The sequence below is a fragment of the Myotis yumanensis genome, unplaced genomic scaffold (assembly GCF_028538775.1).
Source record: "Myotis yumanensis isolate MYYU_CA2020_CCGP unplaced genomic scaffold, mMyoYum1.0.hap1 SCAF_1, whole genome shotgun sequence".
In the NCBI taxonomy this organism is placed as follows: Eukaryota; Metazoa; Chordata; class Mammalia; order Chiroptera; family Vespertilionidae; genus Myotis; species Myotis yumanensis.
Window position 1 is genome coordinate 939,591 of NW_027223752.1, and position 13,091 is coordinate 952,681.

The 13,091-nt window shown below is 57.0% G+C and overlaps 1 protein-coding gene across 12 annotated transcripts in view; it reads left to right on the forward strand.

Annotated features, from left to right (window-relative positions):
• The window catches only part of KLC1 (kinesin light chain 1), a 49,155-nt gene that overhangs the window by 32,439 nt on the left and 3,625 nt on the right, over window positions 1-13,091 (forward strand). For 3 of the 12 annotated variants that reach the window (XR_011471157.1, XR_011471159.1, XR_011471158.1), the window contains exons 14-16: window positions 5,809-5,939; window positions 10,838-10,904; window positions 11,694-12,423. The exons of 3 other annotated variants lie outside the window; for them this stretch is intronic. Coding sequence is in view for 6 of the 9 variants with exons in the window: in XM_070411930.1 (XP_070268031.1) it covers window positions 5,809-5,939; window positions 10,838-10,904 (198 nt within the window). In the remaining 3 variants the exon portion in view is untranslated. Of the gene's footprint in view, window positions 1-3,938; window positions 3,990-4,555; window positions 5,087-5,808; window positions 5,940-10,837; window positions 10,905-11,693; window positions 12,424-13,091 lie in introns of those variants that run through there. 6 more of the 12 variants (XM_070411950.1, XM_070411966.1, XM_070411972.1 and 3 more) reach the window with 4 other exon arrangements.

Below are 13,091 nucleotides of genomic sequence, written 5' to 3' on the forward strand. Positions count from 1 at the left end.
GGTTGTTTAAAGCACAGTCCGTAATCCGGTTTTACTTTAATCATAGGAAGCGTGCAGGTGACTAACTCGCTTGTTAACTTACCTCTTCCCCGCTAACTCCAGCGCCCCCCATTTACGGCCCGGCTGCCATAGGCCTGGTGGGAATTACTGTACAGGCCTTGGATGGGCTGATGTTCCTGGCAGAACTTGTCTAGGGAAGGGGCAGGGCAGGGGCAGGAAGGTTCGGTGGCCGCACTTCAAGTCCCACCGTGGTCCTGAGCGCCAGTTCCTCGGGGGTGGGTCCATCGCCCTTCACGACTCCCTGCCACAGTTTTCCGGGTCCAGAACCCGGGCCTGTGTTTGAGACGTGTCAGCCCCTGGTGGCTCTGCCTGTGGCCTCCCTCGTGGTGGCCCGTGGGTGGGGCCGGTGCAGGGAGCTGTCAGGGAGTGCAGAGCTGGCAGCTGTGGGGTTCGCTGTATCGGGGAGGAGTGGCTGCAGGTGAGCCTTGCCGCCCAGGTGCGCTGGTTTTTCGAAGCCGCAGCAGTGCACCCTCAGCTGTCACCGCAGATGTTTTGCCTAGTAGTTTTGGCTTTCTCGTCTGTTTTTAAATCTGTTATCCGTTGGGATTTCCTGTAGCTGCAGCACTTTGGGTAAAGGTGAGCCTCTGAGATGTTCCGTACAGATTGTTATTGGCCAAAATTACAGGGAGAACATCTGGGCCGTCTGTCCGCAGCTTCCTGGCTTTGGTTTTTTTCTGTGCCAGGACAACCAATCAGCATCTGCTGTGATCACTCACGCCCTTGGGCGCAGTCCCTGCTCGCCCTCAGGCCTGCTGTGTGCGCCCCCTCCCGGTGCTCTCTGCTCTCCTCCGCATGCGTCTGAGGGCGGGCCCTTTGCTCGTCGGCCGCCGCACCGTGCAGGTGCTAACGGCTCTTGACGTTGGGCAGGAGGTCTCCTGAGACAGTATTTCTAGGTCAGCCTGTCTGACATCGTGATGACACAGCTATTGCTGACGTCTTCAAGGCCGAGACCCGGGGGAGGGCTGCCTTCACCCGTGCATGCCCCCCGACCGGAGGAGCCTGGGTCTTAGCGCCCGGGGCAGCACAGGAGCCCTCTCCCCGAGTGGAGAGTAGGGAAAGCAGCAGAGGGGCAGTGACCGCCCAGGTTAAGGAGGTGGCTGTGGCAGCTGGGCTCACCGCTGGTCACCGAGGTCACCACTTAGACTCGGCCTGTCGCCTCATGGGACGGCCTCGGCTCCCAGGCTGGCTTCCTCAAAGCTCTAAGGTTCCAAGGAGGGAATGCTGAGCTCTCCCAAAATTTGACAAGTTTATTTCTTTATTTTTTAAAATATATTTTTATTGATTTTTTACAGAGAGGAAGGAAGAGGGATAGTGAGTTAAAAACATCAATCAGCTGCTTCTTGCACCAGCCCCTAGTGGGGCTGGAGCCCCAAACCAAGTACATGCCCTTGACCAGAATCGAACCCGGGACCCTTCAGTCCTCAGCCAGAGGCTCTATCCACTGAGCCAAACCAGTTAGCAAGCATGCGGCCCGCCGGCTGCGAGTTTGGTATGCTTGGGTTAGGGTGACATGTTATTTGTAAAGCGTACTTCTATTGAGAAGAGTCACTAAGGCAGCAGGCACACGCAGAGGTTTGAGATCAGCTGTGTTGAGGTATAATTGCTCGCAACCAAAGGAGCCCGTCCTGAGGTCACCTGCAGCCATGCTCCGTCCTCCTGCAGGGAGAATGGCGGCTCACGCTGTCTGCGGGCGGGGGGCCCGGCCACGGTGAGAACCGCCCCCTGTGGCTCCGACAGGCCTGGCCTGTTCTCTGCTCGACTCAATCGTCCTGAGGACTGTGACCCAGGCCTGGTGAGGAAGTGCCATCGAGGCCTCACTTTACATTGGGCTTCTCATTAGATTCTAGTTTAAGAAGAATGTCAGTGCTCTCTACAGCCGCCCCACAGGGCGGAGTGAGTGCTGTGGGCAGGTCCAGGAGCAGCCACAGCTTCTCCAGTTGCAGTCAATTCCATCGACAGGCAGGGTCGCTCTCAGTGCCAGAAACAGCCTTAGAACAGGGCAGCGAGTCAGGTCAGGGTCCTGCCTGGGGGTACTGGGCATCTGGGCCAGCACAGAGCTGGGCACACGCTGTTAGAGCACAGAGCTGGGCACAGGCTGTTAGAGACGCGAGCAGGAAGGACTGGCCCCAGCCAGGACCCCATGTGAGGGTTGGGCAGGGGCTTGGCCCTAGGGGACCTGCTCTCCCCAGCAGGCCTGGAGCCATCCAGTTCGGTCTGTGAGGGGCAGCTGCTCCCGCCCTCTCCTCTGCAAGTGCTGGGCTGAACGGAGGTCCCCGTCAGGGCACCTCTGAGGGCATCCTCCTTGATGGTCCTGCTAAGCACACAGATGTGGGCTGCAAAGGAACCTTAGGGGTGAAATTGGACTCCCTTGGCCCCCGTTCATGTGGCTTCGTGTTGGCTGGTAGGCACGTGTGTGTCCGGCCACTGGGAGCTCCAGCCTGGTGGCCGAGGCCCACGTCAGCCTTCCCTCCGCACTGTCCCTGCGGTTTGTGGGGCAGTTCTTTGCTGGTCCTTCAGGAGCAGCCCCCACTCTCCCCGCACTGCTCCCCGCGTGGTATTTCTGAAAGCTTCAGTACACTACGCTCTTATCCAGGGTTACTGGGGAATTGGGTACACTGTGAACTAGGAATAGATTAGCCCTGGTCGGTAGCTCAGTTGGTTAGAGCATTGTCCCAATACACCCAGGTTGCAGGTTCGATTCCCAGTCAGGGCACATACAAAAAGCAACCAGTGAATGCATAAACAAGTGGAGCAACAGATCGATGTTTCTCTCTCTCTCCCTCTCTTCCTTCCTCTCTCTAAAATCAACCAATCAATATATTTTTAAAAAGAGATTAATATTCATTTTAAAACTAGAGGCCTGGTGCATGAAATTTGTGCACTGGGAGAGGGAGAGGGAGGGGTGGTTCCCTCAGCCCATCCCGCACCCTCTTGCAGTCCAGCCCTCGGGGGATGTCCAACTGATGGCTTAGGCCTGCTCCCGCCACCACCGCTGTGCTCGCCAGCCATGAGCCTGGCTACTGGCTGAGTGGGCTCCCCTTGTGGGAGCACACTGACCGCCAGGGGGCAGCTCCTGTGTTGAGCGTCTGCCCCCTGGTGGTCAGTGCATGTCATAGCGACCAGTTGTTCCATCATTCGGTCGATTTGCATATTAGCCTTTTATTATAAAGGATTTGTGTGGAATATATTTTTAAAAATTGAAGAACACTAAGTCACCTGAAACCCTTACAGTGATCCCTGCTGTGCTAGCCAGTGTGGCAGAGCTCCCGCTGTGGAGGTGCTGGGCCTGCCACAGAGCAGGAGCTGTTCCAGCGGCAGGTGCAGGGACCCACCAGCCCAGCCCTTTTAAAAAAATGTGTCTTTATTGTTGAAAGTATTACAGATGCCCCTTTTCTCCCCCCATTGGCCCCTCCCCCGCTCCCCTTCCCTCCCCCACCCTTCCCACACCATTGTCTGCCCATGAGCCCTGTGTGTATGCATATACGTTCATGGGCTAATCTCTTCACATACATCCGTCTGATGCATGCTCCTGAAGCCCAGCTGGTTCTCACAGGGTGTAAGGGGGTGAGCACAAGTGGTGGGCAGACCACTGCCCCAGCCCCAGCCCCAGGGCACCATGCTGCCCCAGCCCAGTGCCAGCCTGTGGCCAGGACGGAGGGGAGGGGAGGGGCAGGGAGAGGAGGGCTGAGAGTCCGGGGTGGGGGGTCTCCCCTTGCTGGGTGTCCAGCACTGAGCTTGGATGTGAAGGCGGATGTGCTGTTGATGGAGTTACGTTACATTTCACCACCTTCTGCTGAAGAGCAGCAAGAGCTAATGTTTTCTTGTCCTCCCAGCGCTCACGGGGAGTTGGTAACAAGTTTTATTTTTCCATTTTAAAGATGAGAAAAATGAAGCTCGGGCTGGTTAAATGACTTGCTCAGCGTCCCATGGTGAGTCAGAACCGCTGGGGCTTCGGTGCCAGACGGCCAGGTCTCTCCGCAGGCCCAGGATGGCTGCTGCCCGTGGGAATTGATTCTAGAAAGTACTTTACTGGGGTTGTCAGTGCATGTTCAGAAGGTGTTGCAGACCTCAAGTCTCTGCGAGGTTCGTGTTCTTAAGAGAAGGCCCTCCCTCCCTCTGGGGAGAGCTCACAGCTCAGGAGAGGGTTTCAGGGAGTTGGAGCGCCACACGGCGCCTCCGGCAGCCTCTCCTGGCCTCTCGGTGTTGCCCCTGCAGAGCCTCCTTCCTGACGCTCGGTGGCGCCTTTTTATTTTTATAGCCAGTGTCAGGGAGGTCCTGGCCAGGCGCACCCAGGCCCTGGGAGCACTGGCTGCCCCCGTGCACGGGCGTCAGGCCCAGCCCTGCTCACACGGGGCCACCGGCCGGCCGGCCGCAGGTAGTCCGAAGCCCCCAGTGCCCGCTCTGTGACCTAGAAATACTGTGAGCCGGCGGGCGGCGCGCGGGCAGGGGCCTCCCTCCGAGTTTCACCTGGCTCTCTCTCGTTTCTGTCTGACAGGCCTAGCTGCCTTGTGACTCTGTCTCCTGCATGACGGGCGGCACCTCCAGCTCCCGCTGCCGCGGCTGTTAGCGACCCTAGGATTCTTGTCCGAGCTCCACCTTGTGACGGGCATTCCTCTCGGTGCTGCTGTCCTTTGGGGGGTCCCTCTCTCTGTATACACGTAGCTTTGCTGGATATGTACTTAGTAATATAAACTGTATCAATAAAAACCACGTACTGTGTAACATATGAGCTTAAAACTTCAGAGCCATTAGCTGTCACTTAGCTGGAAGGTAGTTAGAAGTGTCCGCAGGCGTTACTGCCGTGGCGGACGGTGGCCGTGGCCGCTGACTCGCTCGGCTGTGAGTAGGGCATGTGCTCCCAGGTCCTCAGACGGCGCCCCTCGCCGGGCCTGGCTCCCCGGCTCCCGCCCCAGTAGCAGCGCTGTGTAGTCTGTGTGGAAATTGGGCAGTTCTGCTTCTCTCTACTAATCTGTGTTGGTGACTGTGTACCTGTCTTTCTAACTTCTAATAAACTCACTGCAACTGACTGTGTCTCCGTGTCTGTCTGCTCAGAGTGTGTCCCCCTCCCCTGGACGCAGCCTCACGTAGCGTCCTGGGGGCGCGGCTGCTGGCCCTTCCGCTGCGGTTCATCCGGGAATAAAGTCTGTGCCCTCGCTCTCCTGCTCTCTGTGGTCCCACACTCCCCTCGGGTCATGGGCATGTCTGCGTGGACAGGACGGCCGCGGGCCTCCTGCTCCACGCGTCCTGGTGTCCAGCGGTTCCTATAGAATGAGCGTTTCCTTAATTTCCAACCACAGTATCAACGTTGAATAAAACTTAAAACGCACTGAGGAGACAGTACTCTGTGTCACATTGTGACGGCGTCTGAGGGAGCTGGTCTCGGGCTGGTGTCCCGGCGCCTGCTGCTCACTGTGGGATTGGATTTCAAGCCGCGTGACCTTTCCCAAGACTTTGTTATCTTTTGTTTCAAAGCAGCAACACAGTTACGTTCCTGTGGGAATGTTATTTTTGTTTGAGCTTCTTCACGTTCAAAAGTTTTCATGGTCATTAGATACGTTTTAATTACATTTAAAATGGGGAGTTTCTGTTTAAAGTCCACTGACACCCGGGCGAGTGGTCACTTCTGTGGGCTGGGAGTGACGCCCTCCAATGACAGGTCATGGTCTGGTTCTTGTCCCTCGGCTGTGCCGGGGCGGGACGGGGGCGGGGACGGGGACCCTGGCCTCACCGTGTTCCCGTCTCTTTCAGGACGGCACTGGATCGCTGAGGCGCAGCGGCTCCTTTAGCAAGCTGCGGGCCTCCATTAGACGCAGCAGCGAGAAGCTGGTTAGGAAGCTGAAGGGAGGAAGTGCCCGGGAGAGTGAGCCGAGGAACCCCGGGTAACTATCTCCGAACCCCACGTCCCACCTGCTCAGCGCCGGCTGCTCCCGCACCGACCCGGGCCCGGGCCCTGAGTCCCAGCCTCCCAGCGAGGCGGAGAGTCGCTGTGCAGCGTCCTGCCGGAGGCCGTGGCTCGTGGCTCATGGGAACGTGGGCGTCTTTGTTCCGTGGTCAGGGCCTCACCGGCGACAAGGAGCCTGCACGGTTACCGGTGCACATTGGCTTGTCTGCCTGCATACGACCACCTTCCAAAGAATTAGCTCGACTTAGATCCTGAAAATCAGTCTCAATCTTGTAAAATCAAAGGCCAGCTCTGCCTGTGAAGCTCTACACAGTGTTAGCAGAGGGAGAAAGATGGTTTCAAATAGAAGGATCACCATGTCAAGGCTTTAAGACACGAGGCTCCGTGTGTTTAAAAGGGTTCGGCCATGGGTCTTGGAACCTTTGAACCATGACTTTCGTGGCCAGAGGAGTTCGGTGCGAAGGAGCCCTGTGCCCACGAGGGAGCTGGGCGGGGTCTCTCCTGGGTCACTGGCCTGGGCGCTGCTGTTTGGATGCATTTCCCACAGAAGCACGGTTTTGTCAGCTCTTCCCTGAAACTCACTTTCAAAATGGCACGTGCATCTCACTGGTTGATTCTAAGTAAAATTCTTTTATTTTTTCATCCTCACCTGAGGACATGCTGGGAGAGAGGAATGGAGAGAGAACCATCGATGTGAGAGAGAAAACACATTGATCGGTGGCCTTTCGTATGTGCCCCGACCGGGGATTAAAGGTGAACCCCCAGGTATGTGCCCCGACCGGGGATTGAGCCGGCTCCAGCCGCTCTGGTGGTCAGTAAAACTGTTTAGCAGGTGATTCCACTTGCGGTTCTGTGGGTCGGAGCTCTCACGTCTCAGGACTGAGACCAGTTCCTCGGGTGACATTGGAGATAAGGAAATTAGGTGCCCACTCAGGTGTTTCCTTTGCCTTTTCTTTGTCAGTCCTCATCGGAGGGTGTTTTCCCGTTGACTTTTCTCCAGGATGGAAGGGGAGGGGAGAGACATCAGTGTGAAGAGACACCTGGATGGGTTGCCTCTGCACTGCGCCCCGACTGGGATTGAACCGAGACCCTGGGTGGGCCGGCCGGCACTCACCACAGCACGCGCCAGGGCTCCTTTGCATTAGGGGAGGGGCAGGCTCGTCTGCTCCTTGCTGGCCGGGTCCACCTCAGACCCGTGGCGTCAGCCAGCGCCCGGCCTCCCTGCTGTGGAGGGATGCGTGTCTTACAGCGTTTGGGGCAAGAGGGACGAGTTGGTTTTAGGAAGCGGCTGTTGCCCGGCCTCACCCCGTGTGGTGGAGCCTGAGCCCCATGGGCATCTGGAGAAAACCGCTGGGAAGAGCCTGTGCCGGGGCTACCGGCTCTGAAACGCCCGCTCTGGCCGTGACCGTCCTGCCCACGCGCCGGAGCCAGCCGGGCCGCGGGCCTGGGGAGGGGAAGCAGGCTCCGCATCGCCTTCGGAATGACTGGCTCTGGTTTTAAAGGCTACGGTGTCCGACTAAGGACAGGTAACTACTGTCTCTGCGTTTTAGAGGAAACACTTTTTCTCAGAGCGGATGAGGGTCTAGACCAGGGGTCCTCAAACTACGGCCCGCGGGCCACATGCAAATACAGATATTGTATTTGTTCCCGTTTTGTTTTTTCACTTCAAAATAAAATAAGATATGTGCAGTGTGCATAGGAATTTGTTCATAGTTTTTTTTTAAACTATAGTCCGGCCCTCCAACGGTCTGAGGGACAGTGAAATGGCCCCCTGTTTAAAAAGTTTGAGGACCCCTGGTCTAGACCAGAGGTTCTCAACCTTCTGGCCCTTTAAATACAGTTCCTCATGTGGTGACCCAACCATAACATTATTTTCGTTGCTACTTCATAACTGTAATGTTGCTACTGTAATGAATCGTCATGTAAATATCTGATATGCAGGATGGTCTTAGGCGACCCCTGTGAAAGGGTCATTCGACCCACAGGTTGAGAACCGCTGGTCTATAGTGTCCATCCCTGTGCGGAGTGAGCGCCCCAAGTCCTGCGAGCGAGGTGACCTGTGCGCAGGTGCTCCCTCAGGCCCTCGTCTAGGGCACTCGCTGCTCGCTCGGGGGTCTGTGTGTTGAAGCTCTTTCATTGCGAGGCCCAGTCCTGGCCCGGTTCCTGTGACCTGGGCCCCCGCCCGTGAGAGCCCAAGTGTCCTTTCTCTCGGCTTGTCTTCCTCCTCTTCCCCGGGATGTCACAGCGTGAGCACCCGCGTGGTCCCCCCAGCCGGACACACGTGCGTAGACTAACACGTTCATGTCATGTGCAGTCCTATCTGAGACGACGCCTTAGTGAACGTTTTGAAAAACTAAATGACTTTAGAGACTTCATCCCAGCCCTGGCCAGGTAGCTCAGTTGGTGAGCGTGTCATCCGCATACACCAGGGTTGTGGGTTCGATCCCGGTCAGGGCACATACAAGAAGTGACCAATGCCCTGACCGGTTTGGCTCAGTGGATAGAGCGTCGACCTGCGGACTCAAAGGTCCCAGGTTCGATTCCGGTCAAGGGCATGTACCTTGGTTGCGGGCACATCCCCAGTGGGGAGTGTGCAGGAGGCAGCTGATCGATGTTTCTCATCGAAGTTTCTAACTAACCCTCTCTCTTCCTCTCTGTAAAAAAATCAAAATATATTAAAAAACAACAACAAAAAACAAGTTACCAATGCGTCACTAATTGGGACAACAAAATCAATGTTTCTCTCTCTCCCTTCCTCACTCTCTAAAATAATACATTTTTTTTACAAAAAAACTTTATCCCATAAAATCATACATAATCTTTCCAGGTAAGGGCGATGGTAGTAACTGGCCCAGTGGTTTCCAAACTTGAGCATGTGTCAGCGTCTCCTGGGCGTTAGTAACGCGCAGTCCCGAGTTTCCGATACAGCGTGCCCGCCCGCCCCCCGCCCCCAGCAAGGTCCCAGGTTCCCCCGTGGTCATGTGCAGCTGGTCGGACCAGGTTTGCAGAACCGCTGCCCCAGCTGCAGGAGCAGGTGTGCGGCCGGGCGTGGCCTGTGAGCTCTGTGCTGCCCAAGGTCTGAGCACACGGTCAGACGGATCGGCGGTGCCCTCCTCGGTCGGGCAGAACCGAGCAGGAGTCATGTTCTTTCCGTGTCTTGAAGGAACAGGAGCTTGAGGATAAAGGTGGTGTAGCTTTCTTAGAAAACGGCAGTTTGCCGAAACCGGTTTGGCTCAGTGGATAGAGCGTCGGCCTGCGGACTGAAAGGTCCCGGGTTCGATTCCGGTCAAGGGCATGTACCTGGGTTGCGGGCACATCCCCAGTAGGAGATGTGCAGGAGGCAGCTGATCAATGTTTCTCTCTCATCGATGTTTCTAACTATCTCTCTCCCTTCCTCTCTGTAAAAAATCAATAAAATATTAAAAAAAAAAGAAAAAAAAAGAAAAGAAAACGGCAGTTAATTGGCCAGTTAAGTAACAGAACGATTGAAGATGCCACGGCTCACTTGTGGCTCAGTTTGATGTTATCCTTTCTGAGTCGTTCCGAGTAGAAAACATGCACGCGGGACCTAGCAGGGCCGTGTGGGTCATCGGCGCCCTCGGTCCTGGCCGGACGTTTTGGGAGTTTTACTCGGGGGCAAGTGAGGCCTTTGCTTCTGGTGCAGTTTATCCAGCGAGAACTTGGTGCCTGCGGAGGGCCGGGCTGTGCGCGTGGCGTGTGGCCGCGGCCGTGCCTGGGCCTCGGGCTGCTCCTGAGTCCCTTCGGCCTGGCTGCGCCCACCCTGCAGGCACGCGCTTCAGCGGCAGCCGCGCCCTCAGCCTTCACGTTTGTGTTGCAGGGAGTTCAGGCTCCGAATGGCAGGCCCTGTTGCAGACACAGTATGACCCCTCGTTCAGTGACTTTCTGGTGGATGGCATCTGTGAAGTGGCAAGCGGTTACAGTGACTCCACTCTTGTCTGTGATTTGGTTCAGGTTGTAGGCGACTTGGGTGTTTTATCAAGTAGTTTAAGGTGTCGAGGGGAGAAAATTATATGTGAGTCGCTTCCTTTAAACGTAAAGTCATGAAATTTGTTACACATTTTGATTTATAGGCAGAGAAATAGCATTAAAGCTTATTTTACTAATGAAAAGAATAGTTTTTACTATAAAAAGCACAGAGTACAGAGTATTACTCACGTGCTCTCAACAGTGGGTTTCGAGTGTGTCTCTTGAACATGCTCCGTAGAGTGATGAGTCTCAGTGAGTCACCGTGGTTCCTTCCTGAGACCCAGCTGGGGGCCTGGGGACCCCCATGGGGAGTTGGCCAGCTGCTGGGAGCACCTCGGCTGCAGCGGGAGCAGGTCTTAAAACGTGTAACTACAGCGACACGAGGTGACGTGATGATGTGTAACTACAGCGACATGAGGTGACGTGTGATGATGTGTAACTACAGCGACATAAGGTGACGTGTGATGATGTGTAACTACAGCGACATAAGGTGACGTGTGATGATGTGTAACTACAGCGACACGGGAGGTGACGTGTGATGATGTGTAACTACATGTGCTGGTGGTGTCGTGTAAGTACAGCGACAAGAGTTGACGTGTGTTGTTGTCGTGTAACTACAGCGACACGAGGTGACGTGTGATGATGTGTAACTACAGCGACACGGGAGGTGATGTGTGGTATTGTAAGACAACTGTTTTTGCTGAAGAAACCAGAGAAACTACTTTTTCTGAGCAGTAAACACAGTGAGATCTGGGAGGTTTGTGATGAGGTTGGGTGGGCATCCCTGTCCCAGTGAGGGGCCCAGGCCTTGAGGGTGGCTTGCTGGTTCTTGCTCCTGGCTGACCGTGTGTGACGTTTGTCCTTGCATGTCCACTGTCCTGGTTGCAGCATGAAGCGAGCCCGCTCTCTGAATGTCCTAAACGTGGGTGACAAGGCAGCTGAAGACCATTTCCAAGTAAGGAGCCCCGCCCCCTGCCCTGACTCCCAGACCAGGTGGCGGGCGGCCGCAGGGCCTCGCGAGCTGGGCGACAGACAGACAGACAGGCAGGCGCCACGTGACGTCTCCTGAGCATTGACTGGGCCGGGTTATGGGAATGTCACGTCGTCAGCATTCTCGGTACATTAATCAGTGGCCTTGAGAAATGGTCTGGTCGGCCTGATTGAAATGAAACATTCTGATGGAGTGATGTCTGCACGTGGCCTGTTCACTTGTGTGACTTTAGCCTGCATGGCTAATGGTCCAGTTCAGCTGTTACTGGTGTGAGGAACGGACACGCTGTCCTGGCATTGAACCTGTGAGCCTGTCACCTTCACGTTGAAAACTCTTGGCACCCTGTTCTCTGTCAACAAGGCTTTTTCTCATTTTTGTAAATGTCTAGCGACTGTGGGTGCGGCCAGGCCTGGGCCCTGGGCCCGCCTTGTCTGTCAGGTGCCGGGCAGCCGGGCTCCTCTCAGAACCTTGGACCCGGCCGCACCGCTCCCTGGGTGCGTCGCCGGCTTTCCCGGTCCCTGCAGCACCTGGGGCTGTCCGGGCTGCTCTCCCTGGAAGGGAAAGGCCTCTGCTGGACGCTCCGGGCGGGGCAGGGTGCAGGGCCCGCAGTGGACACGCCTCTCCCCCGCGTCTGGTGGTGGCACCTGCTCGGGAGCACCAGGCCTCGCGTGACGTGGAGTTTGAGCTGAGGCCGCTGGGCCGGCGCCGTGCGGTGCTGGTTGAGTGTAATTTTCCCATTTGTTTTTCATGCAGGAACGAAATAATTGTCTAGCAGATGCGAGAGCTCTGAGTGCCAGCCACACTGACCTGGCGCACTGCGGGCCGGGCCGGAGCCGAGCTAGATAAGCCGAGCCCGCCCGCCAGGCCCTGCCCACGCTGCCCAGCAGGGAGGCTGCTCGCTTCCTTCGCGAGGTGGTGACCCGCCACCCACGGAGGCTTGTCCGAACTCTGTTCCGTGGTCTGCAGTCCTGGTGACCAAGCGCTGCCGGAGCACAACCGTGAGACCGGCCTGGCGGGCCAGGCTGCAGTGCGGCCAGCAGCGCGTCCCCGCGGACTCGCTGCTTCTCACGGACACGCACTTTGCACGGCCCGAGCTGGTTTAAATTCAGACTTGTTGATGCGGTACTTAGTGGGCTGTAAACGGAGCGTCTGGAACCTTCAAGTCCATCTTTGGAGAATAAGCATCTAATGACCTGTAACGCCTGGAGCAAGTGGGGCCAGCGGGCACGGTCCCTCAGGTGCCAGGTCCCAGCTCCCGGGCAGGGGCCACGTACTCAGCTCCCACCCTGCCCACCCTTCGGAGCCCTGGCCACACACCAGGCTCCCATGTTTTCTGTTTAAAAAGCTCTTCTTTTTGGTCCCGTAATGGTGGGTTTTGACAGGAACATTTTCAGATCAACCCTCAGGCACTGTTCCTCACAGGACTCTGAGCTCAGCCAGTAGGTGAAGAAAGTGCTAACCAGATGACCGGTAGGGGTTCCAGGTGAGGACACCTGGGCGCACGTCCACGCCGGGGCCAGCGCTCCCTTCAGCCAGGTCCGACCCACCGGGCGTCCGTCCGCCTGAGGACCATGTATGTTAGTGCGGGGCACAGGGGCGCCCAGTGGCCTTTTCCACATGAACAGCGCTGGGCTGGCTCTGGGCTGCCTGGTTCTGGCGTCGTCGGCCGAGTGGGACGTGGGCTGGAGGCAGCGGCACGGGGGTCACAGGGAGGCTGACTCTCAGTTCCTTCCAGTCCCCGCGGTTACAGGCTGTGTGTTGGTGACAGTGCGCCTTGCTCCCTGCGGGCCGGCCAGCCTCCTAGTTCCTGGGCGCCTGCCCTACCCACGACCGGCATGTCCCCGGCAGCCGCCTCCCTGGGCCACCCTGCTTTTTGGCTCCATTTCGGTTTGCAGGTGCTGATGGGTCAGGTCCCTTTCTACACGCACACGCCGTGGGCCGAGAAACCTGGAGAGGAGCAGGGCTCTGGCCCTGCGGCCACGGCTCCATGCGAGGCAGCATCGCCAGGTGCCGTCCCCTTCACTCCATGTGGCCGGCTTCTCCCACGAGTAGCACAGCCCCTGGGACCCAGGGCCCCTGGTGACAGGTCCCTCGGAGCAGCTCCCAGGAGAATGGACCGGGACTCCTGTTGCTGCGGCCCATCTGCCAGGA